This window comes from Chiloscyllium plagiosum, unplaced genomic scaffold, assembly GCF_037043375.1.
Source record: "Chiloscyllium plagiosum isolate Xiang-an unplaced genomic scaffold, Cpla_swu_hap1 HiC_scaffold_23, whole genome shotgun sequence".
Taxonomy (NCBI): Eukaryota; Metazoa; Chordata; class Chondrichthyes; order Orectolobiformes; family Hemiscylliidae; genus Chiloscyllium; species Chiloscyllium plagiosum.
This window is the reverse complement of record NW_028270161.1, coordinates 13,226,509-13,239,274: the sequence shown is the minus strand read 5'-3', so window position 1 is coordinate 13,239,274 and position 12,766 is coordinate 13,226,509. Positions and strand designations below refer to the sequence as shown.

Here is a 12,766-nt window from a genome sequence, read left to right as displayed (position 1 = left end):
ACAATTCATAGAATCACTACAGAATCATAGAATCTCTACAGTGTGGTAATAGGCCCTTTGGCCCAACAAGTCCACACCGACCCTCTGAAGAGTATTTCATCCAAACCCCATTACTCTACATTTACCCCTGTCTAATGCACCTGATCTACACATCCTTGAATACTATGGGCAATTTAACATGGTCAATTCATCTAGTTTGCATATCTTTGGATTGTGAGAGGAAACCCACGCAGACACAGGGAGAATGTGCAAATTCCACACAGGCAGTCGCCTGAGGCTGGAATCGAACCCGGGTCCCTGGCACTGTGGGGCAGCAGTGTTAACCACTGAGCCACCGTGTCGCCCCCAAACTCAGATATCATTCAACAAAATAGTCCCTTACAACCAATCCAATTGTACAATGAAATAATCTAACATTTGGCTAGGTAATGTTTCAATTCCTTAGGACATCTAAAAGGTACTCCACGGTCAATGAAATGCTTCTGTTAAAAGCTTTATTTTCATCAAATCCATACAGTGTGGAAATAGGCCATTCTGCCCATCAAGCCCACATCAACCCACCAAAGAGTATCCCACCAAAACCCAACTCATCCCATCCCATCCCATCCCTGCATTCCCCTTGGCTAGTGCACCTAGTCTGCACATCCCTGGACACTATGGGGCAATTGAGCATGGCCAATCCAGCTAACCAACATGTCTTTGGACAGGGGGAGGAAGCTGGAGCACCCGAAGGACACCCACGCAGGCACAAGGAGAATGTGAAAACTCCACACAGACAGCTGCCCAAGGGTGGAATTGAACGCAGGTCCCTGCCACTGTGAGGCAACAGTGCTAACTACTGAGCCACAGTGCCAGCCAGTTTATCAAACTTTTATCAGGCAAACCACAACATATCACAATGTCACGCAAATAATAATGCAATGAATGACCAGGGAGCCCTGGAGGATTTGACAAAAGTGAGCCACAGCCCAGAGAGGATCCCTTGTGCTCTCCTTCAAAATGACATCATGAGATTTTTCATAGCTATCCAAACCAGGTAACCATCAGATCTACACTGACATCTTGACACTTGAATCCACTACATTCTGACTTAAAGGCAGCAATGCTACCAATGGAACCACAGCTGCTGCTCTGCAATGGAAGCTAATGGCTTCTAGTCACTTTAGAGAACCTACTTAATGTCACTTTCAGATCTGGGCACATTTTGGGATAGGTTACAATCATTTTACCCTTGAGTCTCGTCATAACCCTACAGTGTTCCCAAGAACATAGGTCAATATTATTGTGTTTTTTCCTTAAAGTGTAAATCAATAGGGGCTCCTGTGATGCTGTGATAGTGTCCCTAACTCTGAGCCAGGAGGTTCTGGATCACGTCCCACGTGCACCACAGGAGGGTCCTAACATCTCTTGAACCGGTCAATTAGAAAATATCTAAAATGTGAATTAAAACTAAGTCAAAGTTTTCAAAGAAAGACATTTTGCCTTTATCCACCCAGTTTGGAGCTGGTTAGATCAATGCTTTGCTGCTTGTCCCGTCACCCTTCCCACAGGAACCAGACAAAAAGGGACCAAAAACCAACTCCCTGAGCATCAGGGCTCCAGTGCCACTGGTAGTCTGTTTAGCAGCTGGCAGAACCTTTAGACCAAACTAACCTTGCCATCTCCTTCAGTTTTTTGAGTTCTTTGAAATGAATCATCCACTTCCAGGCACGCTCAGCACTCAGCTGTTCCAGGACGGACGAAATCTGTTGCAAGCATTCTGAAGGAGCAATAATAGAAAGTAGGTTGCTCAATGAAAATAGACAACTCTCAGAGTGTAGACTGCAGGGCTTGTTCAATGCATTGATCTGGGCAATTACAGAGGAACATAAGAACCAGGAACAGGAGCAGGCGTTTCAGCCTTTAGAGCCTGCTCTGCTATTCAATACGATCATGGCTGATCTCACCTCAGCCTCACCTCCACTTTCCTGCCCATTCTCCATAACCCTTTATACCATTACTCATTAAAAATCTGTCGGTGCCCACCTCACTTGGGGGTAGTGAATTCCACAGATTCACGACTCTTTGAGAAAAATAACTTCTCCTCATCGGTTTCAAATCGCCCACCTCTTATCCTAAAATTATGACCTCTCCTAGATCGTCCCACAAAGGGAAACATCCACTCTATCTCCACTTTGTCAATCCCCTTTAGCACCTTAAATACCTCAATTACATAGAGTCATAGAGATGTACAACATGGAAACAGACCATTCGGTCCAACCGTCCATGCTGTCCAGGTATCCCAACCCAATCTAGTCCCACCTGCCAGCACCTGGCCCATATCCTTCCAAACCCTTCCTATTCATATACCCATCCAGATGCCTTTTAAATGCTGCAATTGTACCAGCCTCCACCACTTCCTCTGGCAGCTCATTCCATATACATACGCCCTCTGCGTGAAAAATGTGCCCCTTAGGTCTCTTATATATCTTTCCCCTCTCACCCTAAACCTATGTCCTCTAATTCTGGACTCCCACATCCCAAGGAAGAGACTTTGTCTATTTATCCTATCCATGCCCCTCATGGTTTTACAAACCTCTATAAGGTTTGTAAACAGCCCCAGCCTGTTCAGCCTCTCCCTATAGCTCAAATCCTCCAACCCTGGCAACATCCTTGTATATCTTTTCTGAGCCCTTTCAAGTTTCACAACATCCTTCCAATAGGAAGGAGACCAGAATTGCACACAATATTCCAAAAGTGCCATAATCAATGTCCTGTGCAGCTGCAACATGACCTCCCAACTCCTGCACTCAATACTCTGACCAATAAAGGAAAGCATACCAAACGCCTTCTTCACTATCTCCTGTCATTCTTCTAAACTCTGATGAGTAAAGGCCTAAACTGTCCAATCTCTCCTCACGAGACAGGGCTTTCAACTCTGGGATTAATCAAGTGAACCTTCTCTTCACTGCCTCCAATGTAATTACATTGTTGCTCAAGGGAACCAAAACTGTACACAATACTCCAGATAAATTACAGTGCAAAGTGCTTAAAGTCAGTACTATTGGAAACTTGTTCTCAATTTAGGGTGATGATGGGGAAGAGTATTTCTGTAGCTTGCATTCCCATTCAGCAATACTTTTCAGTGATTCCAGTTAGAAAGTGCACATTATTAGATGTTAAACTCTGGGAGACCAGTGCAAACTACAATGCCCCATGTCAGGAAGTATGCCAGTGCTCTGTGTTTCATTACACACACTGATATAATGGACAGAAATGTATCCCACTCATCTCCTTCAAACTATTTGCAGGAAAAGACAGGGTGGGTAGAGGTAAACCATTTTCACTAATTGGGGATCCGAGAACTCGGGGGCATAGTCTAAGAATCAGGGCCAGACCATTCAGGGAGAGCTATTCGGAAGCACACCGACACACAAAGGGTGGGAGAGGTTTAGAACTCTCTTCCACAAAAGGCAGCAGATGCTGAATCAGTTGTTAATTTAAAATCAGAGAGAGGTTTCTTTTGGTAAACAAAAGATATTAAGAGCAAGTATATGAAGTTAGGCTACAGATCAGCCATGGTCTCACTGAATGGCAGGACAGCCTTGAGGCGCCGAATGGCCTACTCCTGTTCCTATGTTTCTGTAACATACAAGAGGGGCAGAAAGAAAATAGGGTAAAGTGGAGTAAGAGAACTGACTGATAACCAAAACCTCTGTTTTATAATGAAACTGCTGCAAAGAATTGTGATCGGGTTTAACACCCTTTCATTCTGCTGCACTTTATGTTATTAGAAGCTGCTATGAAGAGAAGTATGAGCACAACAAGATGGAGAGTCAAATTAATGCACAAGGATATCTCTTCTGTGACTTCTACCAGGCTTACAATCTCCCAGGAGCTCTGCTCTATGTTTCTCCAATTCTAGACTTATGCATATCCTTGTTACTCATCACCCCAACACTGGGGCTCGGTCCTTGGCTTCCTCTGCCCCAAACTTTCCAATATCCTGCTGGAATGATAGCAAGAGTAGACCATTCAGAACCTGTCCAACCGTTCAAAGGGATGATGGTTGATCTATGAACTAAAGCTACATACCTGCCTTTCTTTAACCTTTGCTACAGTTCTGATAACCCAAGGTGTCAATCTCAGACAGACAACTAACCAGTAATCTTACATCACTTTTTTAAAATGGATTCCAAACTTTTACCCTCCTTTGTGTTTAAAAGGTTTCCTAATTTCACTCATGAAAATTCTGGCTCTAATTTCAAAGCCCATTCCGCCTTTTGGAATCCACAACTTGGGTAATCTATTCTTTGTACCTGAATTCCACGGAGTGCTCCTTTGTTTGTGTAATCTCTTTTCTATGCTTCTATGTGGTTCACTGTAAATTTTGCTTCATAAGGCTCCTGCAAAAAGTCTTAGGACATTTTGCCAAGTTAAGGAGGCTACATAAATATATACTGAAGTAGCTGATAAACTGACCCCCTCAATAGGGGGCCAGGTTTGATGGAAGTGTGGCCTGGAGACAGGGCTACAACACAGCAATGCTAAACCTGCAAGCATAACTCTTTGTTGGGAGAATGGATCCAGTGAGTGCTGGTGTTATGTTTGTTAGGGCTGAAGCACTGTCAGGCTAATTAGCCATCTCTACTGTTCAAGCTGATAGGCTGATGCTGTTGGTATTTTCACCTGCAATAAAGAGTTAACAGAAACAGGTAGAACCAAACAAAAATGATTGGCAAGTCATAGGCTATGACGTTTTCGTGTAAATAATTAATTCATGAGCCTGCACTTCCATGCTCCAATAATTTAATTAAATCATTAATCCAATTATTTGGATATATAATAACACAAACAGGAAGTCACCATTTGGCCCCTCAAGCCTGCTTTACTATCCCATTAGATTATGGCAGTTCAGTTTCTCAGAACAGTTCTATAACTTTGTTCAACTCCACATTGCTCAAATGTCAAAACCAGCAAAAATGACATGGTTAATGCTAGCACTAGAGCAAATGGGAGGAATTTCAGCCAAAAATGCTTTAAACCTCCATATGTTTACTTTCTGCAGTTCATTTCAAGGTTATGGTATAATGGTTTGTAATAATTTCTTTTTAATAAGTGTTCTTTACATTAAAACAGTTTCTTCATTGCCATTTTGTCTTCCTTGTCTGATGTTTTAAAATATAATGATTCTAGATTTCTTAAATTGCAAAACCTACGATAATGAAGGGAATTTCTGAACAAGAATCCATATTCAATTGGATTTAAATGTGGGAGGGGAGACAGGTAAGTGAGAGTAGCAGTTAACGACTGTTCCAACTATCGGGCTGCTTTCCCTTGAAATTAAGTTGTTAAACTTAATATCTGTACAGAATGTTAACCATCTATTTTGATCGAGCGCTCCCCAGACTGGCTGCTCACCCCAACCATTACACTCTATTTGGAACAGCCTGATCTTACACAGACTCCCATAAGGGAGCATTAATCCTTCTGTCTGGCAGCTGATTACAGTTACCACACAGTGTACAAGCTTATCAGTTTGCACTCTTTCCGCTGTATCAGAAGATAGTCAGTAAATAAAACTAATTTGTAGATCAAATACAAACTCCTCCCTCCCTTCAAGGTATTTCCTCTATGAGCTTTTAGGGTATTGAAATGGTTATTTGAGTTTGTGAAAGCCATTTAATAGTGCTATGCAGAATGCAATTTTGGTTTAACAAATTTTCTAATTCAAACATGCCACACATCAATGATCCCAGGATCTAAAGTTTTCCAGTTTCAACAATCAACATTGCTTAGTAATTTTGTAAAATCAATTATCATTAAAACTAAACTTAAGCTTGTTTTATATTTAGGCAGCTACAGAAATACAGTGGTAAGGATTATAATCAACTTGTTGAGAACCTACCTGGAGTTACGTTGTTCAGCACTGTCCCATCAGAAACAACAAAACCTCCAGAGGTAAATAACTCTTGGAATGTTTGGTCTTTTATATCTTCTGCGTTATCCACACCAGCAAACTGAACACATGGCATCTGTTTTAATTCCACTAAGTGCGGAATCTAGGAAAAGGACCCAAGACAAAAATTATTCCAGTACGCGCATAATGGACTGTCACACTTAAAAGGCATAAGTACATTATGCGTATTATTTATTTCAATGAAAATCTCCACAAATATAATAACAGAATATAATTGTACCTTGTGACATTTTGTGACATGTTGGAATTACTTAATCTGTGCCAATCAAATACATGTGCATCGGACCATGTCAAAATTGGTACTACAATGAGAAGATGCTCTCTTTAAGAATTTGATAGTTAACATGTGTCAACAAATCAGAGAAGTTGCAATGAGTGTCTTTGGATTTGGGAGGGCTGAGGAAAAATTATTAACAAAGGTGTTAATAATTATCGACTATTCCACTGACAGTGGGTGCAGTTACAAGATGATTGGCAGAACAAACAGTGGGGATTGAAGGATTCAAGCTGTCGAAAAGAAACCATTTGCATATCCGTAGGGATGGAGCGGGGAAATGCAGCAAATTGAATAAAGTGGGCACAGGTAATATTGGCCAAATGGCTTCCTAGTTGTAACATATAATTCTGTGATACAGTCTCAGAATTGAATCTGACACAAGATCTTTCCAGGAACTTTGTAGGTCTTATAGCTGATACAACAAGGCAGTTGCATTTTCTATGATGCTGTATATATCCTTTCTGAAAAAAATCTTTTCATTAAAGCCACCTTTGTTGTGTTGGTTTAAGATATTTTCCTAACCAATTTGTTCAGAGATGTTATTACATATCCACAGAGCAGGTGGGATTTCAACCCAGGCCTTCTGATTTAGAGGTAGGGACATTACCACTGCACCACAAGAACCCCTATAGTTTAAGGTATTGCTGGGCCACTCACCTGGTGCAGGTGCCCTGATATGTCTTCATTTCTAATAATAACAAGAACTTTGCCACAATGATGTGGCTGTATCACTGAGAGATCCAGCGGTCCAATCTCCACATGTCCTTCATTCTTTAGACATTCCTGAAACATCAGTAGGGTTATTAACAATTAAAATAATTTAAGGCCAGCTCATTTGAACTTGATGGGCAATTGTTGAAAGGAAAAACTCAATTGAGGATAGGTACAGTTTAATGACCTTGATATTTAGCTCCTGTAAATGACAAGCAAATATTTCTGAATTTCTGTTTGCAGATAAGCAAAACAACAGAAAGGTAATGCCATCCAATAGTAGAGAGGAAAAGCAGAAAGCATGTGTGACAACAGGCCATTCAGCTCATCAAGCCTATTCTTTCACAAACCCTGAACAATTAACATGGGCGCTGTCTCACCTAACATGATCTTAGTGTATTGATTGGAGTAATTTCAATATGGTCCACAGACTAAGGAATCCTATTAATTCAAAATTGCTTAACTGGAATGATTTGTTCAGCTGAATTGTAAGTTGTCCAAAGCATGCCTCATTATTTTAAATTTTTTACAATGCGAGCCAAGCTATGATGCATTAAATCAGCTTTGGCTTTCAGACTCACAACCATTCAAATTATTTACAGGCCCATATAAGTTGGGGTTGGATAGCTCAGGTGGCTGGATGGCTCGCTTGCAATGCAGAATGATGCCAACAGTATGGGTTCATTTCCCGCACCGTGAAAGTGCCACCTTCTCAACTTCATCACTCCCTGATATGTGGGGACCCTTTGGTTAAATTACCACCGGTGCTGTCCTTCTCTAATGTGACAGTAGCCTCTAGGTCCTCTTTTATGGCAATTTTATACATATAGAATTAAAATAAAATAGAATAATGCATTATGAACACTGGAAACATATTTCTAAATCAGCAGGATTTAGACAAAGTAAATGTTCTATGCACATGGTGCTGCTTTAAGAATTGGTCTTCCTTATATTACAAAATCAATGATAATTTATGTATTAATCGATTCACCCTTACACACTGAGTCAGGACAGAGGGTCATCATCTTCAGATATCATCACTACAGCAGAGTCAAAATTCTGGAACTTGCTTCATGACTACATCGTGTGAGATTGCAGTAAGTCAAGAAGGAGGCTAACCAGCACCTTGACAAGGGTAGTTGGGGCAGGGATGGCAATAAATATTGGCCAACCAGAGTAGCTCATATCCATGAATATAAAACAAAAGATAATGGGACTGGCGAATAACTGGACCAGGCTGTGCAGATGGAATCCAGCTCCCATTGAAGAGACATATAACAGAAATGGGTTACATAAAGACAGAACATTGTATCCCGACTTGTGCCACCAAAAATATTGGGGGTGGTCACAACAGTATAAAAAGGACACAGCCAGGGATGGTGATGGATGAGTAAAGGACATTGGTCAATAATTATTCACAACACCATACTGACATCACATGTCACAGAATTATTATGGCACAGATGAGGCCAGAGGCCAGTCGGCCCATTGTGTCAGTACTGACTCTATTACCTATTGCAGATCTAGTGCCTATCGCTTGCATTTTCCCCAGCTCTCTCCACACCATAAGTGTCCAAAAATACCACAATTGAACCTGCCTTCATCACATTTCCAGGTAATGCATTCTATCATCTATTCCTAACATCCCACTGTATGGGGGACATCAGACCTCAAATCATTCCTAACTTGCACAGTCAGCATTGAGCTCAGATTGTCTTTGCCTTTGTTTTTCACATACATAGCTACAAAGCTACCTTTCTTATCGAGTAGCAAACTCAAGCAAATTGGGAGAACATCTGGAGCTTATGAAAGACATTACATAAACCCAAAATCTTTGTTCATACTACTTAGACAGGAAATGTACACAGGACAGAAGCATCCTTTTTAAATACCAAAGTCAATTTTCTGTTGGATATCCAGACTGGAAGAGAATCCTAAGCTGAAGAAGCTTAGAGTGCAGAGAATAATTGGACATAATTCAGATCTCAGTTTAAAGCCACATTATTCCTATATTTCTTGTGACAAACTCCTACATCTATAACAGAAACTGGCCATTCATTATTCATTCCGCCACAACTGGTGGCACTATAGTGTTCCCAGTGGCAGGAAGATGTAATTACAGCACAGTAAGTCTACATTGACAGTTTATCATCACAGATCTAAGTAACAGAACAAAAAATGGGTCACAATGGGAGAGATTTCTACATATAAAATAATGAATTGTACAATTACCTTAATTTCCTTAAAAAATGGATCAGAATTTGTTTCAAAGACATAAAACTTGAAAGTGCCCTTCCAGGATTCTTTTACAACTTCGCTTAAGTTTTGGTGCAAGTCACTGCATAACTCAGTTATTAGACACAAAAATGGATCAGTTCTTTTCCTCCCACCACCCTGAAGCTCTTTGTATTCCTTCCGTTTTGCATTTAGCAGCTCGTCAGCCAAAGGTGACCCTTTCTCCCTGGTGCAACATGATTTTCTTGGCATCCTATCTGCATGCTCCACTGAATTGCGAATCACAACATGAGGTTGACTGCATGGCCTCTTGCGACTGAAACTCGTGTAACACTTCGGTCTGGAAAATGCATCAGTTTTTCGTTGCAAAGTCTCATCCCCTCCATTTGTCCAAGAAGGTGTCCATGTTTTATTGGGCAACTGCCTCCCATTGCATTGGTCAACATTTCGGCATGATATTGTCACAGTCAGTGGGTTCCTCCTCCCAATTAGTCTCCCACTGGAAACCATTTGGATACTTCTGTTCCTCAGGGCTGTTCTATTTCCATCCCTGGAAGATGAAAAGTGGTTTGTGAATGGTCCAGCGGTTGCTCTGTTCACCACACTTTTGAGATCCCGAGAAAAATTGAAATACTCCAAGTTGAGAATTTTCTCAATTGAACTGGTGTTTCTATAGTGATTTGCATTCCAGTCACACTTTCCCGAAGGGTGGGTAGCAGTACGCTCCCTTTGCCAATTACAGCAGGTCCTGGTAATCCATCTGTGTCGTGTTGGCTGGTCAGATTTCCACCGGGTCTCTGCAGTGACAGTAAAGTTTTGGTAGACTTTCGGTCTTCCAAAAAGATCTGGGATTTTAACAGTCAGAGGCACAGGGGCATCACTGTCACTCATCTCCTCCACTAAAACTTCTGGTGAATGATTCACATCAACATTTCGCATGCGCAGCAGCCCACTTTGGCTGTTCCAGTTCACTGTGAAATCCCCATCTTCTGAATCTCCGTTATCAGATGTCTCTCTGTGTGCATTTCTTTTCCTTTTGATCTTCTGGCTGCTGGCATTGCAAGTTATCCTGGACACCTTTTTGCTTCCAGAAAATTCTCTAGCGACCGATGGTATTTTAATATCTGAGCCTTCTGAAAAGTCTCTGAGAGTAAAAGCAGATTCTATAGGGCCATCATACCTTTCAGAAGGTGCAATAAAGTCCTTGGACCAAACTAACTCCTGCTTTTGCTGAGCTTTCAGGTTGCATGCACAGTTTTGATTAAAGATAACTTGAGGTTTTAATTGCCTTCTCAATTCATCACTTGGGAATCGAGATTTCACATTGCCTAGACATTCAGGATCGGAATCACTTGTAATCTCTCCATCACTCACCAACCTTCTAATACCTCTCATCCTCTGTGTCTTTGCAACATCTCGGAATAAATTATCACTGGCACAACTTTCAACATAAGAGCAAGCACTTTCTTTCACCGATGGCCCAGACGTGTTGTGCATTGGATGACTGGTATCCACAGTCTGGTTATTGTTGGGTATGATGACATTACAAGATTCTGAAGAGTTTAGAGTGCGAGTGTGACTTGGTACATCAACTGTCAAAGGAGAGCTTTGTGAAGCAGTATCAATATGGTCCACTCCATTAAATGTATCCTGTAGCATGCTTCTTTCATTTGCAACTGTGTCTTTGATAGCTCCCAAGTCTTCTGTGCTTGTTGTATTTTCAACATCCTCCGAACTAGCAAGGTTATCAAGCTGTTCAGTCTGAAGTCTATTTTCACTGTGATTATCCACTTTTTCACAATTCGGTGAAGCACTTGCATTCCTCAAGTTCAAGCTCTCTGTACTCTGAGCTGGTTCCTTTGCTGGCAGCTGGATATCAAGCATCTCTTTAATAACCGAAGACTGCCGAATGATTTCCACTTCTGTACTTTCCAGCTCAGGATTATCGACATTATCCACACTTCTTGGCTTCTCCACAACAGAAACTGTACATGTTGAAGGTTGTGGCAAAGGACTCTCACTCTCCATTGCTTAACAGGAAAACATACAGATTTCATTAAATTGCTTTGAAATGACCCTTTTGTTATTTATGCTATTGGCTGAGAGAGACTAGAAACAAATTCACTTTATTTACCAATGACATCATTGTGGTTAACATATTATTTAATCTGATTCTTCACTATGACTGAACATTTTACCAAAATCATGCCTTGGTCATTAGAAAGATGCACTAAACCTAAACAGCAAGGCTGGTCGTACTACTAGATTGGCAATCCAGAGACTTGACCATTAGATCCAGATACAAGAGTTTGAACCCCACCAAAATCTACACAGAGTTGGAAAATAAATGTGGAATGAACGCAAATGCTTGAATCAGTTGTGCTGACCATTCACCTGCCAGGCAGTTGTAAAATCTCATTGAGTTCACGCCATCCTCATCGAGCTGACAAGCAACTACAGCGGACTCTAAACTGCCCTCAAATATCCTTGCAAATCAAAGTCAAGGGAAATAGGGATGAACAATAAATGCTGGCCGTGTCAATTACGTCAACAGTTGTGACACAGGTGGATAAGGCATATGGCATGCCTGGCTTCATTGGTTGGGGCACAGAAAATAAAAATTGGTAATCTACATAGAACTTTAGTTTGGCCACATTTGGAATGTTGATATTCTACAATTCCAGTCGCTGTACTAACAGAGGATGTGGAGGCTTTGCAGAGAGTACAAAAACATTTATCAGAATGTTGCCTGGTTTGGAGGTAATTACCTATGAGGAGAAATTAGGCAAATTCGGTTTGTCAAACGATGCGGGATGTCTTGACTGAAGCTTACAAAATCATGAGAGGCATGGATAGAATGGAGTCTTTTTTCCAGGTTAGAAATGTAAATTACTAGGGGACTCAGGTTTTAAGGTAAAAGGGATAAGTTTAAAGGAGATCACACAAACCAGCCTGCCTTCCACTGAGTCATTTTGTACTTCCCACTCCCTCGAGAAAGCAGCCAATACAATCAAAGACCCTCCCACCCCGGTTATACTCTCTTCCATCCTCTTCCATTGGGCAAAAGTTTGAAAACATGTACCAACAGATTCAAGAACAGCTTCTTCCCTGCTGCTATCACACTTATGAATGGACCTTCTATATTAGAGTTGATCTTTTTATGGACTTTCTCTGTCGCTGTATCACTATATTCTGTAATAATACCCTAATGTACTAATGTAAGGTATGATTTGTCTGGGTTGCATGCAAAACAATACTTTCACTGTATTTCATTACATTTGACAGTAATAAATCAAATCAAGATGTGAGAGGAAAGTTTTTTTTACACACAGGGTAATAAGTGCCTGGAGTGCCCGACTAGAAGAGGTTGCAGAAGCAAATATAACAGCAACATTTAGGAGGCACCTTGACAGATAGATGAATAAACAGGGAACATAGGGCTACAGACAGTGTTTTTAGTTTAGAAAGACATCATGTGTCTGTACAGTCTTGGTGGGTCAAGGGGCCTGTTCCTGTGCTGTATTGTTCTTTGTTCTAACATCCCGTGAATGAATAAAAAACAAACATATTATGTCCAAGATTAG

The 12,766-nt window shown here is 41.0% G+C and overlaps 1 protein-coding gene across 6 annotated transcripts in view; it reads right to left on the bottom strand.

The window, feature by feature from the left end:
• Window positions 1–12,766, bottom strand: part of LOC122561838 (uncharacterized) — a 104,997-nt gene that overhangs the window by 13,909 nt on the left and 78,322 nt on the right. For 5 of the 6 annotated variants that reach the window (XM_087999368.1, XM_043714065.2, XM_043714066.2 and 2 more), the window contains 4 exons: window positions 9,180–11,212; window positions 6,894–7,019; window positions 5,888–6,041; window positions 1,654–1,759 (listed from right to left, as the gene is read on the bottom strand). In XM_087999368.1, coding sequence (XP_087855494.1) covers window positions 1,654–1,759; window positions 5,888–6,041; window positions 6,894–7,019; window positions 9,180–11,212 — 2,419 coding nt within the window. The remainder of the gene's footprint in view (window positions 1–1,653; window positions 1,760–5,887; window positions 6,042–6,893; window positions 7,020–9,179; window positions 11,213–12,766) is intronic. The other variant, XM_043714070.2, reaches the window with a different exon arrangement.